The sequence below is a fragment of the Poromitra crassiceps genome (genome assembly GCF_964638095.1).
Source record: "Poromitra crassiceps genome assembly, chromosome: 22".
Classification (NCBI taxonomy): Eukaryota; Metazoa; Chordata; class Actinopteri; order Beryciformes; family Melamphaidae; genus Poromitra; species Poromitra crassiceps.
This window is the reverse complement of record NC_139647.1, coordinates 9,864,350-9,881,366: the sequence shown is the minus strand read 5'-3', so window position 1 is coordinate 9,881,366 and position 17,017 is coordinate 9,864,350. Positions and strand designations below refer to the sequence as shown.

General features: G+C 44.3%; 1 protein-coding gene across 1 annotated transcript in view; it reads right to left on the bottom strand.

Moving 5' to 3' along the window:
- The window catches only part of macrod2 (mono-ADP ribosylhydrolase 2), a 591,249-nt gene that overhangs the window by 178,894 nt on the left and 395,338 nt on the right, over window positions 1-17,017 (bottom strand). The window contains exon 6 of the mRNA XM_083657986.1: window positions 4,182-4,303. Within this exon, the coding sequence (XP_083514112.1) occupies window positions 4,182-4,303 (122 nt within the window). The remainder of the gene's footprint in view (window positions 1-4,181; window positions 4,304-17,017) is intronic.

Here is a 17,017-nt window from a genome sequence, read left to right as displayed (position 1 = left end):
AAATAGGAAAGAACCGTCCCTGGAGAGACTGAGAGTCCTCTGGGCTGAGAGAATAAAAGCAGAGAGTGTCACTGATAGAAAGACATACAACAGTATCATTCCACAGGGGGCATCTCACCGACCACCGCGGAGACCCGCGGGTTCAATTCCCGGTAGTGGTACATTCCCTCAAGACACAATTGGCCATGTGTGCGGGTGGGAAGCCGGTGGAGGGAATGTGTCCTAGTCCTAGCGCTCTCTTCTAGTCGGTCAGGGCGCCTGTTCTGCGGGGGGAGGGGAACTGGGGGGGGGGGGGGATCACTCGATATAGCTAGATCCTCCCACGCCGCTACTACGTCCTGCTGGTGAAACACTTGGCTGTCAGGTGAAAAGAAGCGGCTGGCGTCTGCATATGTTTCTGGAGGAGGCATGTGCTAGCCCTACGGCTCTGCGCAGATCGGCAGAGGGAGGTGGAGCAACGACCGGGAACAGCAGGGGAGGAAAATCAGAAGAAAAAAGAAAAGACAGTATACCTTCCACAGATGTGCGTACACACAGATGTGCACACACACATCATATACTGTATAGATGCAGCTGTACACAGACACGCACGCACGCACGCACACACACACACACACACACACACACACACACACACACACACACACACACACACACACACACACACACACTTCCAAGCATATGGTGCAGTCAGATGATATATAAACACTGCTCCATAAGCGCTGCCTGCACACAGTCCAGACTCTGCAGCACCGGATGAGTGGAGGAGCTGCCATCCGATCCGACCATCTGAGATTCATCCAGAAGACGGAGACAGAGCGAGGGTGTTACGGCGCGGCCTGTTCCAGATAGCTCTCAGCTTCAGAGTGGGGGGTTAAACGGCAGGTTTCTTGGCTCAGGTTTGATCGCCATTTTTCATCCGAAGGCCATCCCGCTGTAAGCGTCTGGACCTGCAGCTTCTCCGTGCAGCGTGGTGCCCTATGTGCCACGGGGCCATTATATCAACAACACATCTGCATCTCGGCCGTCTTGACAAGAGTGTGTTTATATAAGCCTCCATATCAAAAAGAAGATTCCGCTACAATTTGATGATGTGATGACTTTTTGATTGCAATGCGGTCTATCTTTTTATTACAATGACTCTGAAGCGAAAATAAAATCCATACTGTTCTGAATGAGTATATTGCCTATTTCAAAAAAAGCAGAATACAATTCAGAATTTATTCATGCTATTCTCCAGAGTCCAACCTGAGACTGTTATGAACATTATGAAGAAAAATAACTCTCTAAATAAGAAAGAATAAACAAGAGTCTCGTTTGGATGCCACCGATATGCGCTATCTAGAGCTGCCCTATAGCACAGACTGGCACAGACTAGCACAGCCTGGGAGAGTGACTTTGTGGACTCAGACGAGGAGCTGTTTCCAATACAAACTAGAAACTACACACCCATAAATTGTACTCATATTCCCAGGAATTGCCCTGGGCATTCTAAGCGTCACATATGCCACATCTTCTCCAACGTTACTCCCAGGGGAAGTGTAAATCAGCGCGACATCACATCACATCACACAGGCTACGGGAGGGAAAAGCCATTCTATCTGAGATGTGACTTCTGGGGATACAAAGTGAATGTTCATTCACACAAGCGGTGCCACTCTAAAGCTATAGGAGCTGCTTCTCCACCATCCCGAAGAACCCCAGTGCTGCTATTCCCTTTTAAAAAAACGGCCTGTCTCGACACGCTCCGGGGACGAGGAGATCTTGAGGTGATGACTTGTCGTAGCCGCGCTGGTTCTTATAGCCTAAAGCGTGGCGGCTTTGAGCTCTAAGAAACGGGGATTAACTACCGAGCCTTGCTTCTTTTTAATCTTTCGTGCTCACGTTTATTTTGTGCTTTCGGCTTTGTTTTGACTCCGATCCCTTTGTAATGCCTTGGAATCCCCATTAGGGAACCCAGCCGTCTAGCATTCCCAAACGCAGGCGCAGCCCCCCCCCCCCCCCCCCCGTTCGCCCACTTGGCGGGGTGCCCGTCCACACTGGGCTCTCCCTCTCTGGTTTCTCTCACAGCGAAACCCTTTCAGAGGAGTCCAAAAATGAGCTTAGCGCTGATCGGCTAACCCAAAAAACCTGCAATCATTGTGTTCTGTACCAAGAGGCGGGATCACCGTCTTTTAACAAAGAGTTTTTGGACCAGAAAGCCTTTGGAGCAGAAGGCCTGAAGCCTCTCTGTTAGTGTTCAACCTTCTGTTCTTCTGCCCGTATCAAGGCAAAGCAGACTATAAAACTAAATCAAGGTTGCGTTCTTGTTTGAAGAGAGAAAACAGCCATTTCTTCTTTCTTCTTGGTTAAAAGCCCTTTTCTGTTGTTGTCCTTGAAGCAAGGAGACTGTGGGCTCAGATGATGTAGTGACAGGACTCATCCTGCGAGGCCAGTCAATCACAGAACGCCACTGTTTCCACTGAAGGCCCGCTCAACACAGAGCAGCTGTACAAACACATCAGACAGGATCCCGCCCAGCTGCCAGCAAAAACACAAACTCTGTTTCTTATAAATATATGAATTATTGGATAAATAAATCAGGAGATAGGCTTAAACTAAATAAATCTTCGGAATGTGCCCCGAAACAAAACAAGGATTGGAACGTTTTTGCGGATGGAAAAAAAGAAAGGAGGGGGGGGGGGGGGGGGCGCTATTACTCGAGCCGAGACCCCGAGAGGGGCTATGCTGATGAGTAGGCATTCCCTCTGCGCAGGTAGCCCCAGGCAAGCCCACAGCCTCCCCCAGACCCACCGCTTCACGTGGACCTCTGAGCTCCGACTCACGGCCCTGGACTCATTTACACCATCAGCTATATTACGCAAATTAGATTCCAATGAAATGTCATGCTTCTGGTTCATCACTGTCATCGGTTAGTAGATGCAACTGTCATAAAAAAAAGAAGCAGGAAGACTCCCCCGGGTTCCTGATTCAACTTCAAGACATCTATTGTGACTACTTCGGTCATTTTGGGCTTTCACGATCCATTTAATTGCTACCTGCACTGCGTCTTGCAATCACAGTGAATCTTCAGCTGAACAGAAAATGGTCACAATCATCTATAATCGTACTGGTTCCTCGATCTATCTCTTCGTTCTCTTGCTGCTGGTAAGTACTTCCATCGATTGGCCTCTGATGAGGCTGCGGGGCTATTGGTCGGCGGTGGGAATCTGATTTGTGGCTATTTGGTGTGATACTGATTTGTTTACCCTCTGCGGGTAGGGCAAATCCATAAGTCATGGAGAGCAGACTGGAACATGTAGACCAGAACAGGCTGGAGGCACGGGATAGTTTGAATGATCTGCTGCTGCCAGCTGTGGAGTGTGTGGGCACTGTCTCCTCGCCAGGCCCTCATGGGATTCAGCCACACTCACCAAACCTACTGCCTTTCCCCTGCTTCAAGCAGATTGTCTTTTTGAGGAGGTGCTGTAGCACACACACACACACACAAACACACACACACACACAGACAGACACACAAACACGCACGCCCAGACGCACGCACGCACAAGGCGTGCAAGAATGAAAGCACTTTCATTGACTCCTCAGCCAGACAATTACATTTATTTATTTACGCGGGAACAAATAGAAAATCACAAATCCATGTCACCCGCCTTGAAAGAATTCAAGAAGGTCACACTTTCTACCCTCAAAGTGACTTACCAAACTATGATAAAGCCCAAAAAAACAGGCAGTTATAGTGGGGGACTTCAATATGGAGCGGCGCACACAAAGTGAAAGTCTCGTCTTTCATTTAATCGCGAGCCAAACGTCGTCGACATGAAAAGCTTCCGTTTGACAAAGATGAAACGTCAATATTTTGTTGTGTTTTTCCTCACGGTCGGTTTTGTTTAAATAAAGCAGATTAAGGCTCAGAACTCCGTCTTAAAAACGAAAGATGCTAGGATCCTTTTGTTCTCGTACCTATTTCAAAATTCCCTTCAAACGGCTTTTACTCACTAAAGGCTTAAACTCACAGAAGGGGAAGAAATGTACTGCAGCATACAATGCGTTTCTTTGAAGCTGCACAGAACAGAGAGAGAGAGAGCGAGAGAGAGAGAGAGAGAGAGAGAGAGAGAGAGAGAGAGAGAGAGAGAGAGAGAGGTAGAGAGAGATGGGTCGGCGCGGCGCACACTACTCACCACAGTGCTCAAGCCGTGCTCCTTCAGCAGCTTGAGGGAGTTCTGGTAGCAGGAGGTGAGGTCGTTGGTCTCCGTAGGGCCCACGTGACCTCTGGCCACCGGGCCCACAGTGTGGATGACATCTGTGGGGAAGGGGGACAACAGAAAGTTCAGGGTCACACGGTTTGCGCCAGTTCTCACTTCCAGTCCGGGGAATTGCCGGCGAGCGGGTGTCAAGCAAAGTGCAACAATCATACTGTAAAACCTCGCTGCTGCTGCTGCCTGGCTGACACACTACTACTGAGTGTAGTAGCCCACAGCTCAGGCCTTTTAGAATCTGCAACATCAGCATCAAATACAAAATAGCATCAAGTCTGTCTTCACACTGGTCAGACATACTGTAGTGCAGCAGTTGAGTGTCATTTTTGGTGTGGAGTTGGACCCGGACCCTGTCAGCCTTATTCTTGGCCTTCCCCATAAGAAACTCGTTTATAAACATCACAAACGGCTATTTAATTTATTAACTTTTGCTGCTAAAAAAAAATCCTTTTATTTTGGATTAAAGACAAACCTCCAACAAAGAGGAACTGGCACCAGATAATTATGCCGCTTATGCCTCTGGAGTTCATGACATGTATGCTGCACTCAACAACCGATGTCTTTTTATAAAGTGTGGGAGCCTTACTTGAAATATATTGACCCTAACCTAGCAGAGACACTGACTATTGGATACCTCAACCGAAGTGATATTGCCACCTGATTCTTGCCTTTTTGCCTTGTAGTACATCTAATTAAATTTCATTTATTTGATTGTATTCTCATTCATTCGTCCATCCTTTCCTTTACTGTTGTCCACATCTATGTTTTTGCTAACTTGTGAAGTGTCTGAGCTGCCCTGTCTTTTTTGTTTTTGTCGTTGTCTTGCAAAATTCAAAATTGAATAAAAATATTATTGAAAAAAAAAAAAAAAAGTCCGTCTTCACAACGAGACAATGGGATGGCACGAACGAGCACCAGTGGCTCAAATGAATAAATTGATTCCGTTAATAAAACAGCAGCCCCAGATAGAAAATCAATTACAACATTCTTTCACATCGACTCAAATATTCATATCTCTCCTCGCAGCACTCTCCCTCCCTGCACACAGTCATGTCATGTCTGTGCCTGGCTGTCAATCAGCGGCCTGCTTGTCTGGCCAGGCCAGACGAGGAGGAATGTGGCCGCTTAATTGAATCATGGGAAGTGATGACAGCAGAATAAGAGCATCTAAGCAGGGACTTGACAGAGACATCATCTTCTGTCACATGATGCCGCCTGACTCCCCTTGGCCTTCTCTGTGTAGGACAGGACGGGTCAACAACAACACAGGCTCATCCACACACACTGCACTCCTGCTTTACTGCATACAGTACTCCCAGAGAGAGAGAGAGAGAGAGAGAGAGAGAGAGAGAGAGACATCCACACTGCATTCCTGCTTTACTGCATACAGTACTCCCAGAGAGAGAGAGGAAGAGAGAGAGAGACATCCACACTGCTTTCCTGCTTTACTACATACTCCCAGAGAGAGAGAGGAAGAGAGAGAGAGACATCCACACTGCATTCCTGCTTTACTGCATACTCCCAGAGAGAGAGAGAGAGAGAGAGAGAGATAGAGAGACATCCACACTGCATTCCTGCTTTACTGCATACTCTCAGAGAGAGACAGAGAGAGAGAGAGAGAGACATCCACACTGCATTCCTGCTTTACTGCATACAGTACTCCCAGAGAGAGAGAGAGAGAGAGAGACATCCACACTGCACTCCTGCTTTACTGCATACTCCCAGAGAGAGAGAGAGACATCCACACTGCATTCCTGCTTTACTGCATACAGTACTCCCAGAGAGAGAGAGAGAGAGAGACATCCACACTGCACTCCTGCTTTACTGCATACTCCCAGAGAGAGAGAGAGAGAGAGAGAGATAGAGAGACATCCACACTGCATTCCTGCTTTACTGCATACAGTACTCCCAGAGAGAGAGAGAGAGACATCCACACTGCACTCCTGCTTTACTGCATACTCCCAGAGAGAGAGAGAGAGAGAGACATCCACACTGCATTCCTGCTTTACTGCATACAGTACTCCCAGAGAGAGAGAGAGAGAGAGAGAGAGAGACATCCACACTGCACTCCTGCTTTACTGCATAGTCCCAGAGAGAGAGCGAGAGAGACATCCACACTGCATTCCTGCTTTACTGCATACTCCCAGAGAGAGAGAGAGAGAGAGACATCCACACTGCATTCCTGCTTTACTGCATACTCCCAGAGAGAGAGAGAGACATACTCATCCACACTGCATTCCTGCTTTACTGCATACTCCCAGAGAGAGAGAGAGAGAGAGAGACATACTCATCCACACTGCATTCCTGCTTTACTGCATACTCCCAGAGAGAGAGAGAGAGAGAGAGAGACTCATCCACACACTGCATTCCTGCTTTACTGCATACTCCCAGAGAGAGGGGGGGGGGGGGGAGGGAGAGAGAGAGGGAGAGGGAGGGAGGGAGGGAGAGGGAGGGAGGGAGGGAGAGAGAGAAAGGGGGGGAGGGGACACAACAGATAGCTTTAAAATAGATTTGTTAAAAAAAAACATTGCCGTGTTTACACAGTTCCGACGTGTTTGTATTTATATATTTTTTAACAGCAACGTCCACATTTTTCTATTGTCGTTCTAAGGTACGTTTACAATACCTCCGTCTTTCATTCACCCCAATTTAGCACAATTCTTCACACTTCACAATGCTGCAATGTTGCACAGCTGTTTAGTGTTTACATCTTTAATTGTATGCACATTTCTAAGTTACCTTTACCTACTTATTATGTATACTATATTTGATTGTAATTTTACACAGCTGTTTTATACACTTGTTCATTGTACTGTATTTTTAATTGTATGAACATTTTTACACTTGCTTTGGCAATGTAAACATATCTTTCTTGTGCCAATAAAGCCCCGTTCAATTTGAATGGAATTGAGATGGAAAGGGACTGACTGATATAGACAAGAGAGAGGGAGAGAGAGAGGGAGGGAGGGAGGGAGGGAGAGAGAGAGGGAGAGAGAGAGAGAGACAGAGAGAGAGAGAGAGAGAGAGAGAGAGGGAGACAGAGAAGGAAAGGGACTGATTGATATAGACGAGAGAGAGAGAGAGAGAGAGAGAGAGAGAGAGAGAGAGGGGACATAAAACAATCCAGTAAGGTTCACCACAGGTAATGCATTAGTGCAGACTAAACTCCCAGCAGGTACACTGAGTGACTGACTGTCAAAAGTCATTGTATTGAATAAGGCTGGCATTTTGGCTAGCATCGTTTATCTCTGTGTGTACATAATATGCCTGAAAATACCCCCGAAAAGGTCATCAAGGTTAGGCTGTAATATCCTGCCATCGTCACTTATGATTGGGAAACCGTGGATGATGAACGGTTTTCTGTTGACTGGTATTCAAAAAGAAAATGTTTTGGAATCCAGAATAACTAAATTCATTGAAAAGCATCGTGATACATACAGTACATCTCAATTCATAGCCCATTAAATATTGATTGACTGAGACTCAATTTAAAACATCTCAATTTTATTATTTCAATCAATTATTTATTATTATTTATTTCCGTGCACTAAAATATTATTTGTTAAAGTATGAACACTGAACATTCTGGCTCATCTGAGTATATCGATTGATGGCCGACTTGTGAATTGTTGACTACAATCGGCTCATCGGCCGATAAGATTAAATCCCCCAGTGGCATTAGCTGATACTTATTAACATAATGCTAGTCTGCTCTAAAGACACGTTTGAATGGAAGGACAGCCTATCAGTGTGAGGTAATGTGATTTATTTATTAAAAAAAAAAAAAAAAAAAAGTGTTTATGGGAATGACTGTTACAATAAAACATTAGCCTAATTAGCCTATGTTCATTTGCTTTCTATTTATTTAGTTCAATTTCAAAAAGGGCGTTTTTGGTTAGGTGAAAGCTGTCACAATAAAAGCTGATCCTTAAATCCATATTCATTGCAAAGTATAATGAAGGGCAGAATATAGATTATTTTGGCAGGGGATAAAGGGTCAATACGAAACAAAATATTGGCAGGTGTATCGTATCGGCCCAGAATTTCCATATTGGTGCATCTCTACATGTGAACGTAGGCAGCTAAAACATAACAGTGAACAAAAATGCAGTCACATCAACTGTGTCCCTCTTTTTCTTACACCTACTGTAACCTCACCATTAACGCGGTAAATTTGACTCTTAATATGAAACACTTGGCCACACCACGTCCCCACAGAATAAATCGAAGCTATATCACTCGACTTGACCATAAATCATTTTCGGATTAAATTGAGTTCTCATGTTGTTTGTCTGGTTGCTTAATAGGTCAGGATGATAAAATGCATCACCAACGGCTCGCTGTTTTAAAGGGTGAGAGTTTGTTTGGGAAAGGTTTCGTCTTCAGGAACAACAGGCGTTCAAGAGAATTCCCAGCTAAGCGGAGGTTGGGAGCGTAATGAGAGTGGAGCTGGGTTTTATTTCCACAATAGCAACGCTGAAAAACACGGCTATAACGGGGCCACGTGCTACGTTGTGTTTTTCCCCTGCATAATTCATGAAGTTCTTCACTACAAGAAGAGCAACATGCCAATTAGACGGTGGCCAAGCGCCAAAAAGCAGACTAGCCTACTGGTGAATTCATGAAAACTTAAACAGTTCTTATCTCACCAGTACCCGCGTCTGCTGCAGCCATATCCTCAACACTTCCATGTCAAATAAATATTTATACGGCAATGTTTCTGTAAGGTGAAAAGACATGGTTCACTTTGTAACTGAAGGGGGGGATATTAGAGGGAGGGTAGTTAGTAAGTGCGGGGTTCCAAAACACACTTTGGCAGTTGCTTCGGGATCTCTGGAAACGCAAACCAAGAAAGACCCTTGGGCTTAAGGGCTAGGAGGAAGCCAGGTTAGACATTTTATTCTAAGGGAAAAGGGAACAACTATTTCTAAATCCAACAAAATCCCAGGCTTATTTGCAATGGGGTGTTACTGTCCAGCTCATTAGCACAGCTGTTGTTAAATTCTAGTCATTTTATTAATAAATCGTAATTTTCCAAAAAGCGTGTGCGCACGTACTGAGGGAGAGCAGTGCGGAGTCCAGTAATCAGACCTAATCTCAATGCATTGCATTGGCTATGTATGATTTCACCTTGAAGTCAGATACTCTTTGGGCGAAAGGTGATGGCTCCCCGTCTAAGATCAGAAGAAAAATATTTCACATTTTTTTACGATGTGTTTCTAGACTGAGGAAATGGTTATTTGTTACAGTATGACCGCTCTGTGCTTTTCAATGCATATATTATACAAAAGATGCACTTTGTAATAAACAAAACAAAACTCGGCGCGACAGGATGTGAGCGGAGTTCGGAAAAACCTCTGGCAGATAATTCATCCAACATGGCTGCTGTTTCATCATTGTTCTCTTCCTCCCAGCAGACCCGTCTGCTTTTATCATTAGTTGCCTCTCAATTGCCTGACGGACATATTTCAGAGTATCAGTGTGTACGTTGCGGAGAGGCGCACATAAAGACATATGTATGCAATTATCTCAGTGCAACCTTCAAACAAGAGGAATATAAATCTCCGTCTGAGCAGGGGAATACACGATGCTGAAAGAATAATAGTGGTCCTCTCACAGTTCTGTGGTTGGGACTGATTACTGGTATGATAACAAGTGCAGGAATCGGGAGAAATGTCGTGGGGAAACACTAAAAAGGAGGCTATGGTCTTGCACGCGTTGAAAGGAAATTATTCAGTTGATATCACCGAGAGTTAAAAATTCACAGACCGTACTGTATGTACGGTAACTCTAGTGTATTCCTAACCTGTTAAGACAGTTGACCCCTTGCAACACTTTGAAAATGATGCACTCAATAACTCCAGAGGAAATAAGCCAATGAATGGGGTTTAGGATAATACAGCCAATTATTTCCAAATGAAAAGGCAGAAAAACAGGGTTACCGAGGGCAAATGAGTATAGATGTCTAAACTTGTGTAGCTCACTCTAGCTTACAGTAGGAGTCAGTGTGGGGTTCAAGGAACTTTTCTCACACACACACACACGCACACGCACACGCACACACACACACACACACACACACACACACACACACACACACACACACACACACACACACACTATCTACAAGAGCCTCGCCTTGTCAATTCCACCAATGGTTAATGAGTTTGGCTCCCAAGCTGTGTTTCTGCTTTCTGTGTGTGTGTGTGTGTGTGTGTGTGTTTCTGCTTTCTGTGTGTGTGTGTGTGTGTGTTTCTGCTTTCTGTGTGTGTGTGTGTGTGTGTGTGTGTGTGTGTGTGTGTGTGTGTGTTTCTGCTTTCTGTGTGTGCCAAATATCTGCTTTGGATTGGTTGCTTCGCTCCCCTTGCTTGGGGCTACAAGGCCAGGAACACAATTGAGCCAGCAGAGACTGATGACTGCCATTCACACACTGCTTCTCCTCCCCTACGCTTATACTGCAGTACGGAAAAAAGAAGGCAGAAATACAGCCTTTTAGAAAGGTGAAATGTAGGGGCGTCCGGGTCGTGTATCGAGGCAAACGCACTCGCCTACAACCGCCGAGACCCGGGTTCAATTCCCGGCTTGGTCAGACGCCCCCCACAGACCCAATAGACCCTTTTCACGGGGGCCATTTTGTGTCGAAAAGGCAGAATAAACACAGGTGCAAGCAAAACACTAATGAGGGTTTCCAAATTCCAATCATGGAACTTTGAAACCCTCATTAGTGTTTTGCTTAAGTTGCACCTGTGTTTACCCTGCACTTTTGACACAAAATGGCCCCCGTGAGAAGGGTCTATTGGCCGTGTCTGCGGGTGGGAAACCGGTGGGGGTATGAGTCCTGGACATGGCCGCTGCACTAGCGCCTCCTCTGGTCGGTCGTGATCCTCCCACATGCTACGTGAAACTTCTCGCTGTCAGGTGAAAGGAAGTAGCTGGCGACTGCACATGTATTGGAGGAAGAAGCATGTGCTAATCTACAACTCTCCCCAGATCGGCAGAGGGGGTGGAGCAACGACCGTGACTGACAACAGGGGGAAAGTTGGCCGAGTACAACTGCGGAGAAAATGGGAGAAAGAACTGAAAGAGACTTGATTAAAAAAAGTTAAATGCAGGAGAGTTATGCCTGAAATTCCAAATCAATACAAAAGAAAACAACCATATCAAATATCCTAACCAGACTAATGTTGTACTTATTGGTACTGCTCTATAAGGCAAAACACTTTGTATAGTTAGGGTTGATTATATGCTTTGCTTATCCCATTTCACAAAAGCGCTGAGCGAAACGAGGATAATGTATTTTCATCAACATATGGCCCAATGTTTACAATCTTCTCCTCATGACCATTAAGCTACAAAACACTGTTAACTCTAAGAGGAGTGTTTAAAATTCCCCACAATCTGGTCCATCCTGTTGATTGTAAATGGGTGAAACGTGTCCACAGCGCCTACATGAAACTGCCTGTTTGGCTGTCCTAATGATGCAGTGATGATGAGCACACATTCCTCCCATCACTTCTCTGAAAGTCAATACATGAGACTCAAACGAGGCAACAAGGAGCGAGCCGCACAGAATCAACATCATATTGGTGTTTTATCTTCATGTACGCTTATTCAGTTTAAGACTGTCTGTGTGACCAGCTGCCAGTGACTATTTGGTCACATTTACTGTAGTCCTCTCCAAACAAAGACTTAAGAGAGAGTGGAGTGAGTGAGTCTATGCATATGTGTGGTAATTACTCAGGGAGAGCACTGGTGGGGTGTTGAATGCTACTGTTGAGAATCAGCCTTGATAGCATCATAGTAGCAAAAACAAGCCCCCAGGCCTCAGGTCTCAACCTTGAAGTAAATTGAACTTGGTGGCCAAGCTCGGTATTGCAAGTCACGTGACGCCTAGTCTCGCTGGCCAGCCTCGCCCTCCCTTCCGTGAGAGGAGTCTGGCTGCACGGAAACAGGCTGCTGGCATAAGCCCTCCCCTGCTCTACAGCTGCTGTCCCATTGGAGGCGCTGCCGGATTTCCACTCCCCGCTTAAGAAGCTCTGTCATTGGCTCCGACCATGTCAATCAGAGCGGCTTCCGCTCCCTCCTCCCTGTGTGTCGCTGTAAATAGTCCCCTGCCGCCGCAGTGAAAACGACAACGCTAACTAGCTAGCAAGCTAATACCTCAAATACCTCACTGGCAATAAAGTTGGAAGAAAAGCAGCATCTCAAATATCCCAACATGAGTATATTCATGTTATTGTCAACTTCACTACAAGTGATTCACTGCTAAATTTAGAGCAAACACCATTGTGCACTGCAGTCAACCCAACACAATAGCCATACTCTAATGAATAAAGTAATGACTATATAATTTGCAATTATTTCAAGTTGATTTAATACATTAGATTGTATAAACATAGGCTACTTTTATTGATTCAATAATTAGTTCGACCTCAATTGCTCTGTCTAATAATAGTTAAGTCTACTCTATTACCAAGTAATTTACAAAGGTCTCAGACAGGGGTTGAGTTTACAGTGTTTTAGGAGGGAAAGGATATGTTTAGAATGGATAGAAATATAATTAATTACTTTATGTAAAATGGACAAGAACCCTAATGAAAGTTAATTTCACCCCACTCCCTCTCTCCCCGCACCTTAACTAAACGTCTGTTGGTCTCTGTATCTAGTATTTATGTATTTATTGTTGGGAAAGTGGTAATTTGTGTTAATGTCTAAATGTATCCATGTCCTGTCATGTGCTGTTTCATGTTATTTCAGAGCTATAATATATCTGTACTGAAACTAAATACCATCAACTTGGTTGTGTGGCAATAAAAGTATCTTGTATCTAGGGATGCAGCGGTATGCCGTTTGAAGGTATACCGCAGTTTGAAAAAGTCACGGTATCAAAACCACTAAAATTTGCCGTCATACCTTCCCCATGGTATTAGCTGTTTCCCCAAAACAAAGTGCCCAGGTCGCTTGCAGAGTGCAGCTTACGCGGCACCTCCCCCTGGCTGCATGCCTACCTAGACTAGAACACAGTAGAGAGGAGCTGTCCCTGACTGTGTTTACAACCATGTGTGTGATAATGGCTGAAGCAGGAGAACGCAAGGACCCCCCTGAACTTTCCCCCATCTAAAAAGATGACGTCGGCTATATGGGAATATTTCGACTATTATAAAAACAGAAATGGTCCGCAATACCGCGATACCGTGAAACCGTGGTATTTTTGTCCAAGGTTAACATGCCATCAAAAACTCATACCACTGCATCCCTACTTGTATCTTGTATCTTGTATTTCTCAGTAATCAGAAACAGACTTCACAATATATCTTATTATTGCGCAATATTCTAACAACTTGCTCTGACTTTTTTTAGCCTGTTGCGGGGGTGGGGTGGGGTGGGGGGCGGCGTAATGTGGCAGGTATGGTGTCTGTTTGAGTGAAACAGAGAGCTGTAGGTTGTTTTGATCTCTATATACAGTATGTTGAAGTTTAAATCGATAAAACATTTATAAAAAAAAGAAAGTCTGGATTGATCAGGATGGGAATCCAACAACCCCCAACACACACACACACACACACACACACACACCAACTGTACAGCATGTGTGTGAGAACATCTTAGACAAACCTACTAACTTATTCCTGAGCTCAGGGAGAGAGGAGCTACCGAAGGGACACGCACACTTCAAAGACACCACTTTCTGAGCAACTGAAAATATCGAGAATTCATTTAGAAGAGAAGTGCTACGCCGTTTCGGAGAGGGACCAGCGCTGCTTCACAGGCCTATAATCAATCTTTCATTTTGGGGTTGGTACAGTGTAATAATGACTTTGATGCCGCTTTGCCGTTCTTACAGAATCATGTCCAAAAGGCGGAACACATTTGAACTCGTTTACTGCATTGTGTGATTATCGCTCTTCAATTGGCGCCATTCTTGTCACAATCCTCGAGGTACAATATAAACTCTGTGGAGACGTGTGGCGATGTGGGAGCCTCGTTTAGATTTAGATCTATTATAATTCACAGAGCCAGCAGGCAATAATCAACCCGCTTTCATGCTGCCCGTGGCAATTATCTCCCACACTTAAGAATCAACAAAGCACATAACGACTTACACCCCATTAAAGAATTCAGCCAAAATTGAATTTAAATGCTGGCTCTGCAATCACCATCTTTATAGGTTAAGCCGGAATCTGTTTGGAGAGGGGCGATTGTAAGGCTTATTAGTTAGCGAGAGGCTTGCTTGAATTTAGTGTCTCTATAAAGTTCCATGACTGGATCTGAGAAGCGTCCCAGACTGCACTTCCGCCGTTGCTCGTATCTTGATTTCAAATGTAGCCGTTGTTGTGGCCCAATTCGACTGCCAAAACGATTTCATTTTTCCTAATGATTAAACAATGTCTTGTATAACGTTAACAGTAAAAGCCGTATCCATGATGGAAGCTGTCTCGGAGGAGAGTGAATCCGAGTTGGCGGCTCAGTGAAACGATAACTTAAAGCGCAGTAGTAAATGTTCTGTGTGGTGCGATGTGATAACCCCATGTTGTCTCTTTGTATGTGACTTGATTGAGAAGGTCTTTACGATACAGTGTGATGCATCAGAGCAAATTGAAGCAGGGCCGATCTAGAGAGAAAGCTCTCGCTGAAATCTCGGCCCTATTGATACAGAGTTTTATTTGTTTTTCTCCAACACATAAGCACAACAACACAAATAGAAACAACACAGTCAGTGCGTCTTTTCACAGTCACACATACTCTCCAAAAGGGGTAAGCATGCAGCTCAATAATAAAAAATGTATTTTTACTAAAATGCTTTTTAAAACATTTTAAACTAAGCATTTATTCTCATCTATGATCAGGGGAAATTTATGGACATTTGTGACAGGGACTGGTGTTTTGGGTAACAACAAGTAGGGCAAGGTTTTTTTCTTTTTTCAACAGCTTATGAAAGTGCAGATTGTAAAGCTTTGAAATGAAGTGTCATAGATTGAAATATGAAAATAGTTGAAGAAGATATTTGAATGGGCGTACTTCTAAAAGCAAGAGATAATAGCCCTCAAAGTTGGTGAACAAGCTTGGTTTGACCCTGTCCTGAACTAACAAATTATAAGTACTTAGTGATCCTAAAACCTTGTTGTTATACTGAGTGCATTTTTCAACATAAAAACAACAACAACCTTTTATGTTGATTTGTGCGATTTCACGGTTGCCCACTTGTCCCCGACTTTTCACATTTGGAAGCGTAGTTCAAAGTAAGTTTAGAAATACAGGGTGTTGAGGGTCCATCCAATACTTTGCAAAGGAGGAACTTCAGCCTACTTTACAGTCTATATAGCGGGCAGCCTAAAACACAAGGGGCACAAATCATCTCCCCTGAATCAGCTGGGGAACACGCGTGGTTAACCAGGCCTCTGGGTGAATCTAATGACAGCGGCTGCAGGCCGAGCGGCCCGCGCAGAACACCAGAGTGAACACCATGATGAAGATTACTGGGCCTCCATTGTTCCACACATCTTCACTGAACCGGAGGAAAATGGATGTGACCAGCTTAAAATGAGAATGATTATGTTGACCCTCATGTGAACACTTAACCCAACACACACACGCACACGCACACACGAGCACATGCACACACAAGCACACACGCACACACAAACGCACGCACGCACGCACGAACACACACACACACACACACACACACACACACACACACAGGGGTATGTAGGGGTACAGTATTTAGCACACATTAAATGAGACAGCACTGGACAAGAAGCCCTGTGATCATTATTGTATAATTTTGTTATGTTTGTAAAAGTTCACTTTTGAAATATTTTTTCCCCTCCTGTTTCATAATGTGTTTTGCTTCCACTGATGCATTTGAATATTTTATTCGCGTTAGTTGCTTTCCACATTTAGAATGACATAAAACTAAAATGGGAAAAAAAAAATCTCAAAATCAAAACACATAATACTCAACGACTATGCTCAGCCATGAATTGTAAATGTACCGACGCTTGACATGGGTTTAGAAAAAAACAAAACGAAATGCTAATTGAAAATGTAATGGTGGTTGCTTTGTTGTGTCCCCCCCCACTTTGGAGGTTTACCTGGAACAAGCAAAATAGCTGAACTGATGCTGTTATTTCCAAGGGATTACTCTCAGGTGGTTAGCAATCACAGAGAAGAACGCAATGAGCAAACACAAACAACAACAAACTCACAAGTCCTCCGGTCTCATTAACATTCTTACAGAATGACACTTAATGACAACAGTCATAAACATTAATAAAGCTTTCTTCATGTTCATGACATGTGTCACATGGTTATGACAGTGTCATGTCATGGTTATGACAGTGTGTCATGTCATGGTTTGACAGTGTGTCATGTCATGGTTATGACAGTGTGTCATGTCATGGTTAGGACAGTGTGTCATGTCATGGTTAGGACAGTGTGTCATGTCATGGTTATGACAGTGTGTCATGTCATGGTTAGGACAGTGTCATATCATGGTTAGGACAGTGTGTCATGTCATGGTTATGACAGTGTCATGTCATGGTTAGGGCAGTGTCATGTGATGGTTAGGACAGTGTCATGTCATGGTTAGGACATTGTGTCATGTCATGGTTAGGACATTGTGTCATGTCATGGTTAGGACAGTGTTTATTGCGATATTTCGATATATTGCGATTTCTTACTTTTTCAACTGCAAATGATGTCCCCAAAGGAAAAAAACTTTGTCAACATCTGGTTTATATAAGAACAATTTTTCA